We start from the raw sequence: 20,748 nt of genomic DNA, 5'->3' as shown, positions 1-20,748 counted from the left end.
AAATACTGCAGTATTTTGCTTAATACAGCATGGAATCCCCAAATGGCCTTCCTCTTGCAAAAATTCATGAAAACAGAGATCCTCCTGGCCCAGCCAGCAAAACACCTACATAATGGAGCAGGTGGGAGGAGTGGTATAGGCACATGAAGATTAAGGGATTCATTCAGATCACACCTAGCATTTTAAAACACCTTTGCAAATTTAAAATTAAAAATTACACAAAGACCATTTCCTATGCACTTGAAAATGTCTACCTCCCTAAAAGTTCAAACAAATCTAACAGTGATTATAAGACGTTTAAAAGCAAGTGTGGGGGGAAGGCAAGTACAGACAAGAACACCAGTTCTTCACTCAAGTATTTTAGAAAATTAACTCCGAAAGAGGTAACAGTTCACATCAGAAAGTACATTCTTTTTCTTGGGCAAAAGGCCTAGCAATTCCCTCTGCTCTTCACAACTACAAGTAGTTTATCGATCTAAACACAACACAACCTAAACCATTTTTTTCACTGTTAGATCCTGCAACTGCAGACAAGAGGTACACATCTGCCAATAAAAACAGAAAAAGTAAAAAAGCTAACTCATATCCTCTGGAACTATTAATTAGAAAACAACCACAAGTAGATTTCCTTCAAAAGGCTCAGGTTTTAGAGAAAACAAACCAAAAAAAAAAAAAAAAACAAGTTTCATGTGCATGTCAAGGTAATTCAGAAACTGCCTACCACCTCATCTGAAAGGAACTACATTATAAACGTACAGGTTATAACAACTATCCAAAAAGTCAAGGTTCAAAATATTTGTTTATTTATGGTGTTGGGGATGCAACTCCAAGCCCCATGTATGCTAAGTACACACTCTACCCAAGCCCTAAAGTTCAAAATAAATGCAAAGCCAAATGCTACGTTTTTTTCACATTACTAATCATTTTGTAAATTCAAAATATGTAAATTTCTACTCTGTGTAGGTCATCATGTCCAGATTAGAATGGTCAATTTTATCTGTGGAGTCAGCAGAAATCAGATAAAATGATTTTCTAAAAAATCATGAAAATGTCACTATGACCATCAGCAAACCACTAGTGTTATTTAAGCCCCAAGTGTCATTATTCATCAACCAAAGTATTATGACAAAGGTATGGAAGGCATGCTTCAAAAGCTAAGACCAAGAGAAAAGGTATTAAGGGGAACTCAAACCTTAGGAAGAAAAAAAACAAAAACCCGAGGCTAAAAATGTATAATTTATACTAATTTTAACCCTTGAAAAGGATTATCACTAATTTCCTACAACTGATTCAGAACTAATGATAAAATTAACAGTCTTTCCTATAATAAAGATTTCTGCTCTTACCTCATAAGACCAAACACATTGTACACCTGCAAACCTCCGGACACATCTTCCTACTTCCACATCCTCGTGCGTAGTGTACATTTCCCGGAGACACTTGCCAATGTGTGGTACCATTCTCCGAAGCACCTCCCGGCTCATGATCACACCAGGCCCCCCCATGCAGAAGTTTTCACCAGGCTCAAGGGCCAGTTTCCCCATTTCTTCTGTGGTGCCCAGTCCTGTCTGCCCGAGAAACAGGGGCTCACTGCTATTCAAACTCCTCAGGAAACTCTCCAGACGATCTCCTTTGATGTAAACATCATCATCTGCTCTCATAAACCATTCATACTTGTCCAAGTAGTGGTCATGCATGTACTTGAGCATCATAAAAGACTTCTTCTGGGGTGGGTAGGAGTCATCCACGCCCCGTAGTGGCACTATTGGAATTGGTATAGATGTGTCTGAACCCTCACTAGAGAAGAACTCCACTTTCCCAGGAATTGTCTTGGACCATGTTCTGGAATTAAAATAAATATCAATTAGAGAACAGTTTGTTCCAGGCTTATTTTTAGAAATTCACATATCTGCTCATTTTGAACCACTACATATGATTGCTTGATTTTCTTGGTTTGTTTGATTCCTCTTAATGGAAGCCCAGTCTCCCAGATACGCAGAATCCAATTTTTTTTTTTTTTTGGAACTACAAATTGAACCCAGGCATGCTTAACCACTCAGTTACATTCCCAGCCCCCTGCCTTTTTTTTTTTTTTAATTTTTTTATTTTGAGACAGGTTCTTGCTAAGTCGCTTAAGGCCTTGCTAAATTGCTGAGGCTGGCTTTGAACTTGTGGATCATCTTGCCTCAGCCTCCCGAGATACTGGAATTACAGATGTATACCATCATGCCCAGATCCAAATTCATTTTTTTAAAAGAACCCAACAAAAACGAAGGATGAAGTGTTAAAATAGTTGCAGTTCAGTTTCACTGAAAACCAAACTGCCAGACACCAAGACCTGGATAGTCAGGTTACTTTGTGATATATTAACTCCTAATGACCAACTCCTCAACTCTATAAAACAAGCTACAAGAAGTCAAATTGTTGGGCTTGGACTGTAGCTCAGTGGCAAAGCACTTGCCTCGCACATGTGGGTTCGATCATCAGCACTACATAAAAAATAAAGATATTGTGTCCATATATAACTAAAAAAATATATTAAAAAAAAGAAAAGAAAAAGAAGTCAAATTGTGGTGTATACCTATAATCCCAGCAGCTTGGGAGGCTAAACAAGGAGGATTGTGATTTCAAAGCCAATCTCAGCAATTTAGTGAGGCCCTAAAAAGCAACTCAGCAAGACCCTGTCTCTAAATAAAATATAAAAAAGGGCTGGATATATAGCTCAGTGGGTAAACACCTCTGGATTTAATCCCTGGTACCAAAAGAAAAGAGTCAAATTATTCATTCAGTAAATTTTCTTTGAACACTGATCAAGTGCCAAACATGTGCCAAGAAAAATGAATGTGATGGTGAACAAAACATCACCCAACTCATTGAGCTGACATTAGAAGAGAGACATTTAGGACATTCACTCATGTACATATTATCAAGAACTAAAATAAGCTCTCTGAAAGAATCACTACAAGTGAACAAGACCTGTAAGACAGAGAATGCTTCCCTAGACAGGGTGACCATCAAGGACACCAAGGCAGACCAGGATGCAAGAGCGCGGAAGTGCGGAGAGTTGTCAAGTAGGGAAAACTCTGCAGGTCCTCCAGAGCCTGCCAGACACGTGGGCCTTTATACTACAAAAACCACCAGAAGTCACCAAAGGTAATGGAGTAGAGGACAGATGAAATCCCCAGAAGCAGAGTAGAGGGTTGAAGGAAGCCAGAGATACACAGGATCAAGGAAAGACTAAGGATCAATTAAGAGGAAACAAAAGCATCCTTATACCAAACAACTGATTTAAGGCTATCACATGCCCTTTACCTTGTACTTAGGCTATCTACTTAGAACTGAAGTAATTTACTACAATTTATTTACATAGACTACTTTCAGGAAATACATATAATGGAGAATAAAAGAAATATAGGTTGAGTATCCCTTATCTGAGATGCTTGGGACCAGAGGTGTTTGAAATTTGGAGTTTTCTTTCTTTCTTTCTTTTTTTTTTTTTTTTGATTTTGGAATAGGTACACAGACTACCAGTTGAGCAGATCTAATCCAAAAGTCCAAAGTGCTCTGAAATCTGACCCTGGCAGAATTGAACACTGCACTCAAGTTTCATCATGTATCAGAGCATTCTGGATTTCCACAGTAGGGGTGCTTGATGTGTGGTAAATTTAATCTTAATGAAATTAAAAAAGCAGTTTCCAAATAATATTCTCCTCATTTTAACTTAACTGCTAATAATAGTATTTGTACAGTAAAAAGTGACTTGGCAGATAAAATTAAACATATACACATCTTTAGTGCAAAGTCTTAAGAGAAAAATATCTGAAAAGATGCTAAGCATGGTAGCACACACCTGTAATCACAGAGGCTCAAGAGGCTGAGGCAGGAGGATTCCAAGTTCAAAGCCACCCTCAGCAACCTAGCGATGCCCTAAGCAACTCAGTGAGACCCAAACTCTAAATTAAATATTAAAAAAGGGTTGGGGATGTGTCTCAGTGGTTCAATCCCCCGTACCAAAATTTAAAAATTAAAATAAATACAAATAAAAACTAAAAAGGATTGGGGAGGTAGTTTAGTGGTTAAGGGCACCCCTGGATTCAATCCCCAAATCCAAAAACAAACAAACATATATAGAGATAGATAGATATAATAGATGTATCTGAAAATATATTCCAAACCTCTGGGAAAGAGTATAGAACTAGCAAAATTTAGAGAGGCTAAACAGTGGATAAAGAAGACTGTCACTGTTTCTTAGTCTATGTGTCTCTGTATTAAGGGGAAACTTTCATAAATATCATATCACTTAGCTTTGAGAAAAATTTAACTGATAAAATACACATATCATAAAATTTAACATCTTAAGCATTTTTAAGTATACAGTTCAAGCTAGCATTGGAGGCATATACCTATAATCCCAGTAACTTGGAAGGCTGCAGGAAGAAGGATCACAATTTTGAAGCCAACCTCAGCAACTTACCAAGGTGCTAAGCAATTCAGCGAGACCCTGTCTTAAATTAAAAAAAAAAAAAAAAATTTTTTTTAAAGGAGTTTGGGATGTAGCTGAATAGTAAAGCAACCCTGGGTTCAGTCCCCAGTGCCAAAAAAATTTTAAAAGTATACAGTTCAGTAGTATTAGATAATTCACATTGTTGTGATGCAACTATTACCACCATCCATCCCTAGAACTTTTTTCATTTTGCAAAACTGAAATTCTTTTTTTTTTTTTTGGTGGTGCTGGGGATGGAGCCCAGGGCCTTGTGCATGGGAGGCAAACACTCTACCAAATGAACTATAAAATTCTAAAACATAGTATTACTTTTGTAATTTTAGAAACAATTTACAATAAAGTACTCTTGGAAAACAAATTTTCAATGAAGTAGTTGGCTTCATTTCTCAATCAAAATCTTAAAAATATATAACAACTTCACACTTCTTTAAGCAAAAGAAAAATTTGATGGGATTCAACTTTCTGCTAAACATTTCCTTTTCATCAAATCTAGAATGTTAATTGTAAGATGCACCATTTCATCTATCAAGAAAAAAATACCACCAATCATAATCCCATCATGCCAACATCTATAAGATGCGTCCAAATTTCAGAGATGTTAAAATGTCAGGGGAGAAAGTGCATTTTAGAATGGATACAACAAAGTAGTTGCTAATGTTTCCCCTTAATGCCTTATGGATTTTAAACAGAACTACTATTCTATACCACTTTTTATTCTTTAAAAAAAAATTCATAACTCTACAGCATTAAATGCTATATCATATACATTCATTTTCACAAAAACTATTTTCCTTTTAAAAAAAAAGAAGAAGAAGGGGAGGGTGGCGCAATGGCGCACACCTGTAATCCCAGTGGCTCAGAGGCTGAGACAAGGAAAATTGTAAGTTCAAAGCCAGCCTCAGCAATACTGAAGCACTAAGCAACTCAGTCAAAGCTAAATAAAATTTAAAAAATAGGGCTGGTCAAGTGCCCCTGAGTTCAATTCCCAGTACCAAGAAAGAAAGAATGAGCGAAAAAAAGAAAGAGAACTATAAGAGAAATGGTCATTACTAAGGCTTTTAGAATGCAGTTTCTCATTTGCTAACAGTCAACCTATCGGGAACATTTACGTATACTGTTTTGTCTATAGCCTAGAGATAAATAAAACTGCAAGTCACATGAGATGTTCTATGTTACAAAACATTCAAATTCTCACCATGATAGATACTTAGCTTTCTGTGGCCTTACAAATCCATACAACACACACTTTTTTATACCAGTTTGGTGTACAGCTAACTCTGACGTGGCTCCAGAACTCACTCTTGATCGCTCTGTCTTCTACATTCTTATTTTTTTAAAATATTTTTTAAATTTATTTTTTGGTGTAGATGGACACAACACAATGCATTTATTTTTATGTGGTGCTGAGGATCACACCCGGGTCCCGCCCATGCTAGGTGATCACTCTACCGCTGAGCCACAATCCCAGCCCCTATATTCTTATTATTAAAAAAAGAAAAAGATGGGGCTGGGGCTCAGAGGGAGAGTGCTCACCCTAACTGGGTTCAATCCTCAGCACCACATAAAGTAAAATAAAGACATTGTGTCCACCTATAAATAAATAATAAAAAAGAAAAAGAAATATAGGAGAGAAACCAAACCCACCTATAAAGGGACCAGTCCCTTGGCAAATGTGAATGAGCTGCAACCTAAACAGAATGTATGACAAATCCACAGGTGCTCCTTTGATGTGGTCACTTCTGGAGGGGCGATGACTTCCCAGCATTCTTCCAACCTCCAGAAGGTGATGGCAAAACTAAACTAACCTCATTCAAGTCAAGAAATCTGACTCAGCTGGGTGTGGTGGTGGCACACGCCTGTAATCTGGAAGGCTGAAGCAGGAAGATCACAAATTTAAAGCCAGCCTCAGCAACTTAGTGAGGCTCTAAGCAATTTAGGAAGATTCTCTCTCTAAATAAAACACAAAAAGGGTTGGGGACATGGCTCAGTGGTTAAGCACTCCTAGGTTCAATTCCCACTACAAAAAGAAAAAGAAATCTTACTGTATTCTTTTTTTTATTATTTAATTTTATTTATTTATTTTTATGTGCTGCTGAGGATTGAACCCAGGGCCTTGCACATGCGAGGCAAGCACTCTACCCCTGAGCCATAACCCCATCCCTCTGAATTCTCCTTGTATAGAAGTGTTGTTTTGTTTGGCAGTTACGATTCTTTAAAAATGTAAATAATTTCAGTGCTTGACACATAACAGAGGTAAATAAACGTGTGGAATGATTACTAACCACTCATATATAATAAGTGAATTAAAGATGACACATATGTGTTTGCAAAAGGGCAGAAATCATTTCCAGATAAGCTTCTCACCACTTTTCATACCCCAAGTCATACTTCCTACAATTCCAACCTATAGAAAACTGACTCAAAGAATAAGAAAACAATTATCCAGAAGGAAAATTCACAGGTTCACTGGAGTTGAAATATACTACTATCCAAAACTTCTGAAATGTAAAAAAAAGCTAAATAGTCTGTATCATTTTATGACTGATTTTGAAAGGATGAGGAATAACAGCTACTTAACTTTAGCTTAATACATATGGTGCTTCTAAACTGAAATGTGAGTACTAAAAACAGACCAAGTTCAAAGTAGTGCTAAAGTAGCCAACCCAAAAAACTATGAAAATACAAAAGCACGGTAGTATTATTTGGAAGATGAAGTAACTAATTCCTCACTTCAAAAGAACAACCTATTGTTTTGAACAAGCAACAATAAAAAATTAAAAAAAAAAAAAAGAACAACCTATTAAAGAGGCAATCTACAATACATGGGCTCCGGGATCATAATGCTGGGATAAGAATCCTGGCTCAACTTTGGTAAATTACTCTGTGCCTCAGTTTCCTGACCTATAAACTGGGAATAATAGTATCTGTCTTATCAAATGGTTGCGAGGGTTAAATAAATTGTTACATGTAAAGTGCTTAGAAGCCTGCCTGGCACTATATTAGTATCATTTATTATGAGGGTAAACAGGAACTTGTAAATACAATAATGTAGTTAAAGAAAAAGTGATAGAGACAGGGAAGTGTAGACCAAACACAGAATAGTCAGTTGCAAGACTGCAAACTGGAATGAAGCTATTGTGGAAAATGCTTCTCACATATCTGGCTTAAAACCCCAACCCTCAAGCTATGTACTTTATTAGAATTTTGTTTTATTCTCAATCTCAGTGTTACAAGATACAAGTCTTATAAGACTTTAAATTTTAGGTATTTCTGCTTAAAACACCAGACTCTTTAATATTTCACCTGGCCCTGCTTCCTCACATGCCCCCAGACAGAACCCAGAACAGTAAGCACTAGCAATATGCCTATCACAGTTGCACTTATTGTCTCAACTGTGATTTCAAGTGGTGTAATTTGTCCAAGAAGAGAAAACAATTAATTTTAAAGACAGATAATCTAATCTTCAACCATCTTTAAAGGCCCCTCTACAGTCTCACAGTAACTCCACCCAATTATTATCTGCTCCCTTTTAGGTAACCCAGAGAAAAACAACATGCTGTCCTTTTCTGATCTAAATGATGGTGTTTTAAGGTATATCTCTCAGCATGAAGTCTTTGTAAACCCTCCAATCTTAAGAAATTGTTATCTGTTCAATTAGGTAATTTTATCTTAAAGAACTCCACCTGTGAACAAGTTCTGGAACATAATTCATAATTCACCCTTAGGGAGGGAAGGGGCACATTAATAATTTCAAAGAATTTAAGGAAATGTTTCTGACCAAGCAAGTTGGCCCTCCTTCTGTAATAGAAATAGGCAAAAGTCTGTAGTTTCCACAAGTAAATGGCAACTTGACTATCAACACATTTGTTACCGGCAGTTCTTAACTGACACAACAGGACATTTCCAGAGGCCCTTACCAGACAGTTCAATTTTCAATGGCCTGATACCCAACTCTTCCTAAAGCCTAGATAAGACAACTGAAATCTGAGAGTGCCAAGCAACTTCTACATTCTTCTAGGCTCTAACCACTACCCCTATACCAAGTCAAATCACAGTTCAGTAATGCTGCTGGCCTAATCCTAACTTAGTAGAATGTCTGTGTCCTGTGAGGACTTGATATCATATTCTCCATTTCTATTAAATGACATTTTTAGGGAAAACTACATAAAATTCATTTCTGTGTAACACTACATCTATAGCATAACCACTGTACTGGGTAAATAACTCTTAAGATATGGTCAGCTTAAAAGCAGGTTCTGATGTGGCTTTCTAGAAGAACAAATATATACATACAAAAATAAGATAACGTATACTCCACTCCAAAATAGTCACTACAGTTATTTCTGGATAGGGGGCCAGAAAGTCTGAATTTTCTTTTTTTTTTTTTTCCAACTGATTCATATATTTAGAATTAGGGGAAAAAAATTACCTGGAGGAAAGCTTTGGGCTAACAAGCAAATAAAGAAACCAAGAGATAAGGACAACAGAAAATTTTACTTTTGTAATAAAAACCTTTCTTTATCCAACAGGCAAAAACTTAAAAGAAAAACAGTAAAATTGAGTTCTTTGTTTTAACGTTTCTAAACTTAAACAGTTATATTGATTTTTATTTTAAAAATGCTGTGAGAGTTATTTTCAAGTTCCCCAAAACCATTATTAAGCATGTCATTTGCAATTTACAGAGTGGCAAGTCTAAAAGGACTCATGAAAAAAAATCACCTCAGATAGGGCTTCTTGGCCTTTTGGTTAAGTTCAAGTGTAAAATAATTTTAGAAGTTGAGGTCAAAGAATGAAGGGAGAACACGGGTGTTCTCTTGTAGAAAATTTCGATATTAGGAATTAAGTGTACATATATTCTTCCCTGTTTCAGAGAGGATTTATGACAGACAAAATTTAAGAGAAAAAGTGAACAAGAAAATGAAGCTAAAGAAAAACAAAAGGGCTGGGGATATGGCTCAAGCGGTAGCACGCTTGCCAGGCATGCGTGCGGCCCCGGTTCGATCCTCAGCACCACATACAAACAAAGATGTTGTGTCCACTGATAACTAAAAACAAATAAGTATTAAAATTCTCTCTCTCTCTCTCTCTCTCTCTCTCTCTTTCTCTCACACTCTTTAAAAAAAAAAAAAAAAGAAAGAAAAACAAGAGTAGGAAACCCAGAGCAAGGCATAAAGGGCAAAATCACTGTAGGAGCTTCCTGGCCCAATTCTACACCCAGGACAACCCTGGATCAGTCAGGGGACTCTCAGGGTACCCACTCAAACTGCAGTCAGCTCACATGCTGAGACCTGAGTGCCATGACGTGACCTGCGCAAGTGCCAATGGCAGGCCCAAATTCAGCTATAAGCTTTCCAGACTTCTGGTTCCAGCTGGCAACCCAAAGTCACAAGTCAGTGTCCTGTTGTTCTGGGTTAAGTGTAAAAAACTATTTCAGATACTAAGACTTGGGAAATTCCTCCCCCTGCCCAGGTCCATGGCAAGAAAGCAGGACAAATGTAGGGTATATCTGTATAGAAAGAATGATTTCATGGAGGAGCAATCTCACTTCAACCCCACCTCGCCCTCCTTCCCCCAAAACACAGACTGTGTGCTCTTTATTGCCAGTCAGATCACCAAAAGGCCTTGCAGACACTCCCAGGCTGAAAGATGATTGACTAAGGCCTCTCCTAGGACTGAAGGTGTGCTCTCAAACAGACATTGCCAGCATTATTCACTCCATTATTTCTGTCTTCTGCCAATAGCAGAAGCTCTGCATCAAATGTACTTACAGTTTCACCCTTCTGAATATGTGGTTTCCGGGTATGTGGCTTCCCCTTTTAAAATCTTTTAACTGACTCACTGTCCTTAAGATGTGTCTTTTTGGAATAAGTGGAGAGATTATTTTAAAAAGAGAAATCACTTTTGCTCTTTACTGACAATCCTAAAAAATACATACTTACAAGGAAAGCAAGTACTAAACAGCATTTTTCTTCTCAAGTTGTTGGCAGGGTAGATTACAACTTCCCATCTCAACAGTGGCCTGGGCACTCCCCCAGAAGACATCTCTAAAGTATTAAGAGGTAAGAGTAACCTGCTCTTGGAGCACAGGTTCACAACAAACAATGGGAACACCCCTGATAGAGACCTTAAATATATCCTCCTTGAAACATAAGAAATAAATTCAGAATGTAAGTGACAGAAGGCAAATTCTGATCTCCTGATAGATTTCCATAACTTAGAATATTGAAGAGATACTTGGTATAACATGTAAAATGTTGCTGTACACTTAAAAGTGTAAACATACAACTAACTCTAAGGGATATGTATGAACAGAGAGCACATTTTCAAACCTGCCTGAATCTCGTTTTTCTGGATTACATTCCTAATTGGCCCCAAGTAAATATAATTTCCTTTGTTCTTGGGAGAAAAAGAAGATACACATGAACAAAATTTAAGTTTCCAAATCTAGGGGGGGAAAATCAGTGTTTAAATGCAAACAATAAAAACCACCCTGAACTTATTCTAGCTGACCCCTTTGAAATCAGTATTGAGGCACTACCTTGAATCAGCCTGCTTATCCATAGACAACAGTTACCTTTCACTGAACAATTACAGAGTGAATTACACTCATTCAAACTCAGAAGGACTCTGTGAGGTATGTGAAGTATCATTATCCCCAAGAAGCTGAGACTATGGTCTAAATCTAAGTAACTAACTTGCCCAGCATCATAAAACTAATAAGCATGGAAGCCAGAATGTAAACAGGTACAGCTCGACAGCCCCCACAGGCCAGCCTATTGGCTTCTTATCCCATACACTTGTCACCTAGATTATCACCCACATTTCTTTTCCAGTCTCTGGGCCACTGATAAGGCTGAGGAAACAGCCATCAAAGATAAGGAGAGCAGTCTTACACACACTTCAACCACTCCTACCCGACCTTTGTCTGTCTGGCTTGGTGACAATAAATCCAGGCAAAACTTAAGTGTTGGGGTCAGGTTTTACTCTCAGCCAGAAAACCTGATTCAAACATAACCTTCTGAAATCTATTTACTATTCAAAATCCTGCTCACTTCTTTTGGGGCATTATCATCAGTAATAGACACAAGTTTATCTACACCTGTGATCAACTTACAAAAATCATACATTCATGACATTGATATCTAGTGTTCAACAATTCTCAGGTTTTTGGTTCACAAGCACCAACTTGACATCAAGTAGGAGTAAACTGCCCCTTACTTTTAACCATCCAAAACAAATCTGTTTATATACAAAATAAATGCTGTGGCAGTCAGTGCTTCAAAAATGACAATGCATTAAGTTGAGAAGGCAGACAGACCAATTTAATACATTGAAACTGCAATTTAGTAAGACCCTGTCTCCAACAATTTAAAAGGGCTGGAGATATAGCTCAATGGTATAGCATGCTCTTTGGTTCAACTTCCAGTACTGGGTGGGGGGGAATCAAATTCATGGTTCTTCAAAAGAGCTGTCAACTCCTCCCCACTCCAATATAGTTTTATTACAAACAACTACTGATTATAAAACAACTAAAATATATAGAATATAAAAAAGTCTTTTAGCATCATGGTGTATATATTATTTTACACTTTCTTTTCTATACTACACAAATATCTAAGTTTAGTTTGATTATAAACGAAATGGGCCTCATGCTGCCTATACTATTTCATAGCACAGTCGTGCTCAAGTATATTTTGAACTTCTTCATTTTGAAAAAAATATTTCAGCCACACTGCTTTTCCCTTTCTCTCAGTGCTGGGTGGGGATGGAACCCAGGGCCTTGTATATAGTAGGCAGGCACTCCACTACCAAGCCAAAGCCCCAGACCCACACCATCTTAATGGTATGAAATATAGATCACAATACAATTAAATCAGTTCAATTAATCATGATCCAAACTTCCTGATGGACATGTAAGGTACTTTAAATATCTTTTTCATACATTTCAAATTTTCCTTTGGAAAACTTCTAAATGAATTGCTAGATTTCAGGAGAGATGCATTTTAAAGTTCTTGATAAATACTGCCAATCACCCCCCAACCGTCAAATAAGTAACAATTTGTCTTTGGATTTTTGCCCATTCTCTAAATAGTTAGGCTGTCAACTGATCTTCAGAAACTCCAAACACACCAAGCTACTCTCCGCTGAAATACCACCAATAGCTCTGGACACCCATACCACAAAACCCAATTCCTTAGCCTGGCCCTGAATGTCCCTGCCTGCTACTCCGTCATCCACAGCTCACAGCTGAACTCCAATGAACTGTCCCTTTCTCATCCATCATTTCATTATTTCTTCATATTTCATGTTTTAGGAAACATACTATTCTGTCTCAAAAACTCCTACTCATCCTTCAAGATTCAGCAGGAAAGAAAGGGTGGGAGTGTGGGTGAGACTGCCCTGATCCTCTTCACGCAGTGTAAGCCTCTTTCTTCTGTACCCCCCAGTAATTCGTTCAGGCACCTCCCTCATCATCAATCATCATCCATTTCCTTCCCTGAACTAAATTCTGTACGGATTGAGGCCCAGCACTGGTAATCTACTTTTAATAACTAGCACCTTAACTCATGGACAGGGAAAAGTCAAACTGCCATATGATGAGAACACAACCATGGCTATGCTTGGAATATTCCAATCGGAGACAACAAGATCTCAAATCACGATATTTAAAACTACCCTCATTTTCAGGACCACATTTTTCACTAGTCTTTTTCTACAGGTAATACACACTTGAAATGGATTGTGCTGCAAAAGTTCACTTAGAAGTTATTTGATTTTATATGTAAAAACCTTCCATATAAATGTCTGCCAAACAGAACTGCATCTAAGAAAGTGAGTACTGCTCTAAACTGGTTCAAGATAAACATGGTGAACTTAGCTAAAAAAATAAGGAAATGAACTCTGAGATATATAAAAGAGGAGCAGTTCATTAGGGTTGGTAAAAGGAACAGTCTGCCTTCTTTCAAAGTATTGGGAAGAGGTCATTAACTGATACAATAGTACCTTGAAAAAAGAGTCCTGCATCCACAGCTGGTGTTTCTCACCTTTTCTTCCCCACAGTCCCCTACAGACAGATACTAATCTTTATAGGTACCCTTTATCACTCTTGGGCAAAGAAGGCAACCAACCAAGTCTTTCTTCTGAGAAAGAAATAAGCAAACTGTCGCCCATCAGTCCCAGGAGAAGTAAGAACCAAGACAAATAAGAAGTGTTGGATTAGATCAGTGTTCTGAGATTTAAATGAACTAAACAACTAAATATGTATGCTATTTTTTTAATCAAAACTTTGACAAAAAATAAAATAAAAATATGTACACAACTCCCCCCGCAAGAACATGTAAGTGTAGCCAAGAAATGTCTGAAACAGATGACAAAGGGGACTTTGTCTACCGGATATTAAAATATTATTCAACCTCAAATAATTTTAATGGGTGGTACTGGCATAAGAATTGACAAAAAAATATCAATAAAACAAAAGAGGAAGTCCAAAAACCTACCCAAGAATTTTGAATATGATGAAGATGGTATTTCAAATTGGGTGGGAAATGAGAGCTTACTCAACACATGGTGCTCAGACAATATACTATGTGGAAGGAAAAAAATGAAGCGGAGATGACTTCTATCCTTTCTAGCATTAGAAAAAAAAACGTTGCCTTTTCAAATCTCCCTAGGGCAATAGTTTTCAGAACTTAAGGAAGGAGTTATAAAATCAGGGAAAGACAGACTGAATTGCATAAACAGTTAACCTCTGTTTAACAAAGAACATATTAAGAAATTTTTAAAAATGGAGAAAATTTGGATTGCAGTTAGTAACTCAAGACATTCGGAACAAGGCATTCCCACAACATGCTGATAATCAACACAATAAATTATTTTAGGGGAATCATAGTATTTTAAAGTGAAATTACCTAGAATACAAATAACTTTGTAGATGAGTCAAAATAAATTATTTTCTGTTTATTTGCAGAATCCCAACTACTCACCCTTTTCCCTGCTTAAATGCTTGAGTGGCTTTTTCATTCACTTAGAATAAAATTCTGAAAGACTGGACACTGTAAGCCCATTTCCCTTTCTTTTACTGGCCATGTTTGGGTTCCTTTCCAAACTATTTCCTGCCTTGGATCTTAACAGTTCTTCCCTTTGCTTCACATGCTCATCAATGATATTCAGACAACCTGTTCCTCATTATCAGATCAAATGGCCTAAATGCCACTTTTTCTAAAGCCTTCCCCAACTACCTAATATAGACAGGGCACCTCCCAGCCCTGCCCTTACCCTGTTCTATTTTCTCCACAGTGCCCACCACTTGCTGAAACCCTCTTTTTAGTGTCTGTCCCTCCCCCTGGAACAAGCATCTGTACTGCTATGTCCTCAACCTCAGCGAGTCTAGATCCACAGGGGCCATGCATGTATTTGCTTTACAAAGGGATGAATCCAAAGTGCAACTGAACATTTTGATGAACCAAGAATACTCCTATGAACCCAAATGCTATGTCTCTAGTCATAGTCTATAGAAGTCAGATCTGGCTGGTCTCTGATCTACTGCACTTCGAGTTTTATTTTGCCTCCTGTTTAAATTCTATATTTTGTCTGCTGCTAGCTATCACTGCCCTGCCATCTCTTGGTGGTACCTACCCTTATTACAAGCATTTGGCAGGTCTAGAAAGTAAAGTATGTAAGGACGAGGTTGTTTTATCATTAAGATGCAGTAACTTTAGTGCAGACAGGCATATCTTCTTGAATATCTCAAGAGATTTTTAGATCTTCTATAGATTTCAAACAGTTCTTGGAAAGAAGAGGTTGATAGTTACTAGTTCTAAACCTAAATTTTGACACTTTCAGTATCTTACAACACACTATCCTCTTACTAAAAGTGTTAGCATCTCCTTCATCCATAAGTTAAACAACAGGTTTAAAAAGAAAAGTGAATTTTTTTTCCTGAGACTAAGAATAAATTTGCTTTCCAGAAGAAATATAAAACTGAGCACACCCAGTTGCAACTATGATTTCACCTTGCATTAGAAGACTCGAAATTCAAGTCTACTTAACATACAAATCTGTACATGGAATTTCCAATTTGAGAGTTCAGTGTGGACTTTTGGCCTACAAAGCACAACAAAAATGTAATCATAAGTTACACCCTATAACCTCCATCCCAATTCAGGCCTTTCCTAAAAGTTCCTTAAGGCTAAAATTGTCTTGTGCCATCTCCTGAAGCCAGTCTAAACACAGGGTAGACAGGAGGGGCAGACACTCTAACTGGTAAGGTAGGCCCACCCTTAGACTCCAAGTATGCTGAGTTTTTCAAATTAGAGAAATAAAAGCTATGCAAGAAAGTTGAAGGAATGACTGCAAACCTCTGGTAGGGGTCTTCATTTCTCAGAAAAGCAGAGGTGTCTCAAAGAAGGAAGAACCCAGGCCAGAGGGCAAACTGTGTTTTTACTTTCCCCAACTGCCTATAAGAAAATAAACAAAATCTTAGTGTGTGTGTGTGTGTGTGTGTATATGTGTGTGTGTGTGTGTGTTTTAAATAAAAAAGGAGGTAGGAGATGTGGACAAGAAACCAAAAGTCAGAATGTCAAACATGGACTTTGGGAAACTATCACGGAGGGTAAACTAGTAATTCTGGATTGCATTACATTTTGAGTATGCTGGTATTTGTTGGGGGCATCGGACAAACTACTATGGTAATTGTCCCTAGAATTGGGATTTCAAATGGCCAGCCATCAAACTGTAGTCATGTGGACTCACCAATTTCTGATGTGGATGTTTCTCTGGACAAAGAGTATAAAACCCCAAGTAAATCATGGTACACCTAGGAGAGAACCTGATCTGATAGCTCCCAAACTGATGTATTAGTCTATAGTTATAATACCTAAATTCTTTTTACTTGTTCTATTTAGATATACATGACAATAGACTATATTTTGATGTATTACACATATATGGAGTATAACATTCTAATTGGGATTCCATTTTTGTGGTACAATACCTAAATTTGAAGCTTTTCAACTGCTCAGAACTATTCTTGGCAGAATGTGGAGTCTGGACTTCAACAAGATAATGGAAACATGTAGGAATGGGGATTAAGTCATTCAAAGGGCAGTCAAGCTCTTTGACCTTGTTTCTCAATACTTCCTCCTTTAAAAGGAAGGAAAGATCTGTATATGCTAGTCCCATTACAATATCTAATGCTTGAAAACATAAAAGAGCAGTACTGAATTTAAAAGCTGAAGTTACAAAGGCATTTAAAACAGAAAAAAAAAAGAAAAGAAAAAACAACATAACAAAACCCCCAGCAACTATTATAGCCTTGCTCAGTACTGACTGATCTAAAAGTTCATTCCCAAAACATTCGAGCTCTAAAATCGTTCCTGACACTGGCTTGTTTTTGTGGCCTGATGAACTCCAGTGTTTTCTATATTTCACACATAAAGTTTCCACCAAATCCCTTTACTGAGTGTACATCCCTCTCCTACTTTAAATTCACTTCACTACAAATCTGATTCTAACCATGCCGGCCATTCCAAAATCATCTCCTTTCTAAAGACTGCTTTGGCTAATCCCTTTGTTAATCCTTAACATGACTACAGCCACTTTTATGACTCATTTAGCCAACTAGGCTTCAGTTACTGGATAACATGCATGTACCATAATTGATGAGCTAAAGAACGCGGGAATGCTGCCTTCCACGGAATCTACCACGGGAAATGATTTTTTTCTCCAAGGCTCTTTTTCTCTCTGCTTTTCAGACCGGTGTGGTGAAGTGCACAGTGGGCACCCCCTTTCGTTCACCGGAGTGCCTTCAACTGTAAAACCTAGAAGTATGCTATGGAAAATCTCTAGCCAGATTAATTTATATGAGCTCTAGCTGTGCAAGAGCAAATGTGCTCATTTTAGAGAATCAAATTATAACCTCACTTGCCACCACTACCACAAGTACTGGGCTATGAATTTTCCTACAACCTACAACCTCAAGAGACAGACGCGTTTAGTCAGGCCCATTTAACAAAGGAGGAGACTTGGACACGGAAAGCTGAAGTGCCTTGCAAAAGGTTAGGACGAGGCACACCCACAGAGTCACTCTAGTCCATCCGACCCCAGAGCAGGGCTCCTGAGCCTTGTGCTCGCTATCCTGCCACCCATGACATCAGCTGCCAATGTCGGTCATCTCCTGAGAAGAACACCTGGATCCCCCAAGAAGTCTGGGAGCCTGATAACTAGACAAGGGCAGGAGCCACTGAACAGGTAATGTGGCGCACCCGGATGCAGAATGCGGGAGGCTGTACCCAGAAAGAAAGGGCTCACCTGTAGGCAGCCACAGCGCGGGTCTGCAGGTATTTCTGGGCAGTCATAACTCCCACGAAGAGAAAGTTTCTGTCGCGCGGGCCACCATCTGGGGCCGAGCCGTGCAGCCACAGCTGCGCCCCCCGCACATTGCCGCGCACTCCGCCGGCCTGGGACGCTGCTGCTGCCGCCGCCGCCGCCGCCGCCGCCGCCGCCGCCTGCCCGGGCCGGCAGCCCTCGAGGCTGGTGCGGCGCCGCGGACCCGCTCGCTTAAGCTCCGAAGCACGGGGCAGGACAAGCCGCGAGGCCAGCACGAAGCCCAGCACGAGCCCGAGCAGCACGCTGAGCCAGGCGCGCCGGCCGCGCGTGGCCATTCCCGCGCCACTCCGCCCGCAGGGCCGCTGCCGCCGCCGAGGCTCCCGGCGCCCTCAGCCCGCCGCCCCCGCCTGCGGAGGCCAGCCCGTCCTAGCGCCGCGAGGCCCGGCCCGGGCAGCGCCGCGGCCGCCGCGGGCCCGCCGCGCCCATCGCGGCCCCCGAGCCGCCCGCAGGCCCCGCGCCGGCGCTTTGTTCCGCACGCCCGCCCCAACCGCCGCGGCCTGCGCCTTTAAGAGGGGACCATGCCCGGAGCGCGCCGGCGTCGGCTCGGGAGCTAGGCGGCGGCGGCTCCTCCCGCTCGCGCGCGGAGGCGCGGGGCCAGCGCGACGGCGATAGCAGTGGCAGCCGGGCCAGAGCCCCTGTCCCGCCCAGCTCGCGTCCCCCGGCTGGCTCTGCTCGAGTTGTGCTGCGCCCGCCCCCGTCCTCTTCGTGGCCGACGCCGCCGTCGCAGCTGCACATCCTCCGGCTTAGCTCGCCATTGCAACAGAAGCCCCTCACGTCACGCACAGCGCGTTATGAAGCGGCTCCGGCGGCTGCGAACCGTGGCCCCTCTCGGGATCCGTCCGCGCCGAGCGATTGGCGCAAAAGTGAATGGGGGGCGGTTCACGTGGCCAAAGTTTGATCAAAAAAATAAAATTAAAAAAGCCTACGCGCCCCGCCCGCCGGTGCGGTTTGCGGCCGGGCGGAGGGGGCGTGGGGCCGCGTCTGCCTTAGAGCTGCAGGCCTATTCAAACGCCGGCTCCAGCAGCCCGTTATCCGCGCCGGCGGCCACGCCCCCGCCGGCCCGCAGGCTGACTGCGCCGGGTGGGAGAACTCGCCTCCGTGGGCGCCACCGCGGGCAGTCCGTTTGAGCACCTGGGCGTAGCTAATGGACATCTCCCGGGCGAGTTTTGCAGAAGGGGCTTCTTGGCCGCAAACTACACGAACCGCACGTTCCTCGCTCCTACACTGTCCTCGGATAAACCCCACTGCCGCGCCCTGCCCGTCAGCCCGGCTGACCTCCCTGCTCCTTTGCCTGCGTCGCCCCATCCACACTGTATCTTTGTTCCCGCCGTCTTGTGGGCAGGAACCGGCACGTATAGAATCAACAGCTGGGGAGCCGTTTGGGACGTGCAGGCTTGGAGAGTTAACCATGAATTCAGTTACCTTGAAAGAAAGAAGGGAGGGAGGGAGGAAGGAGCCACACTTTGTACACAAGCTCTTCATACAGTACTAGCATTTAGTAGATGTTGAAGAAAAGGCAGAAGATGTTAATACTCTGAGCAACAAACCACTACCATGGGGCAGATAGCTATGGGGGCAGATAGCTGATTAGTATCGTTCATCTGAGTCTTTGTCAATATTTTAATAGTTAATTTACAAAAAGGGTCCTGGATTTCTGAAGACAGGTTTTGGGTACCAGCTCCTCTACGCTAGATTTTAAATTTTATACATTTCCTTTATGAAAACTCAGTTAAAGCTACAGAAACAGAGAACGTGACAATTCAACAAATGTTTCTAAGTATCAGTCCTGTTACTTAGTCGCCAATATATTATCGGGGTTTCATAATGAAATTCTCTAAGAGCAAAGTATTTTTTAATACCTTTATTTTGTTTTTATGTGGCGCTGAGGATCAAACCCAGTGTCTCATGCATGCTAGGCAAGCATTCTATCTCTAAGCCACAACCCCAGCCCCAAGAGCAAAGTATTTCTTGGGCCTGAGGGACTCTCATTTAATTAAGTGAACCCAGCAATTCGAGACAGAAACTAAGCATATTTGGGGGTAATCATTGAGTCTCTCTTCATTACTAATAAGACCAAATAACTGAGATATTAACATGGTTTAAAATACCAAGCTGTGAGAAATGCAGTCACTTTCTTTTTAACCGAATGGTGGTCACTCTTGTTTCTTCTTTGGAGTACTACTACTTTCTTAGACTTCTGTGATTTATGTCAAAAATAGTTCATTACTCACCTCCCCACACTCCCTCCTAAGAAGTGATCCACATCCAAAAATAAAATACAATTATGCAGTGAATACAGGATTCCAGCAATGGTCTTGAGAAAAATACAGAACATACAACCATGAATTACAGGCTCAAAAACCATCGAAAGAGGTTTCCAGTAAGACCATAAACCACAAATGCTGGGGAATCAGCAGAGCCCCCCAAATTCAGCAACAGCCCCATAATTCAAAATGATTTATGTAAGACATCAATATGGCAAGTTGCAGGCCTGTAGACATTCAATTTCATGACATAGTCAATGATTTCATAACCTGCTTTGGACATGTCTTTATTTCCTCTCCTAAACTAAAATCCAATAAAAAGTACAGAAACATGTGAAGGGAATAATATTTTGTCTTCCACAACTTCCCAATTCCTAGAAATCCCTGGATTCCTAGGTTCACATTCGGCCTCACCTACAGGTTCAATAGTGGAGGCCCTGGAAGCTCCTCACTCACAAGTCTCCTCACATTAATTTATTTTTAAAGATAGGGAGAAGACTGGTTGTTAATATTTTGTAGGTGTTTCACCACAGTACATTAAGAAAAGTGTAATGATGTTTGTTGGGTTCTTGATTAACAGCACTGGGAACCTTT

General features: G+C 40.3%; 1 protein-coding gene across 1 annotated transcript in view; it reads right to left on the bottom strand.

Annotated features, from left to right (window-relative positions):
* Positions 1 to 18,196, bottom strand: part of Chsy1 (chondroitin sulfate synthase 1) — an 84,419-nt gene extending 66,223 nt beyond the window's left edge. The window contains exons 1-2 of the mRNA XM_046435918.2: positions 17,813 to 18,196; positions 1,347 to 1,842 (exon numbers count right to left, since the gene is read on the bottom strand). Coding sequence (XP_046291874.1) covers positions 1,347 to 1,842; positions 17,813 to 18,165 — 849 coding nt within the window. The 5' untranslated portion in view covers positions 18,166 to 18,196. The remainder of the gene's footprint in view (positions 1 to 1,346; positions 1,843 to 17,812) is intronic.
* Between the last annotated feature and the right edge of the window lie 2,552 nt (positions 18,197 to 20,748).

This window comes from Marmota monax, unplaced genomic scaffold, assembly GCF_021218885.2.
Source record: "Marmota monax isolate L192 unplaced genomic scaffold, Marmota_monax_Labrador192_F-V1.1 WCK01_AAM20220418_F8-fsc00005, whole genome shotgun sequence".
NCBI lineage: Eukaryota > Metazoa > Chordata > Mammalia > Rodentia > Sciuridae > Marmota > Marmota monax.
The sequence above is the reverse complement of the archived record's forward strand: the minus strand, read 5'-3'. Positions and strand labels throughout refer to the sequence as shown.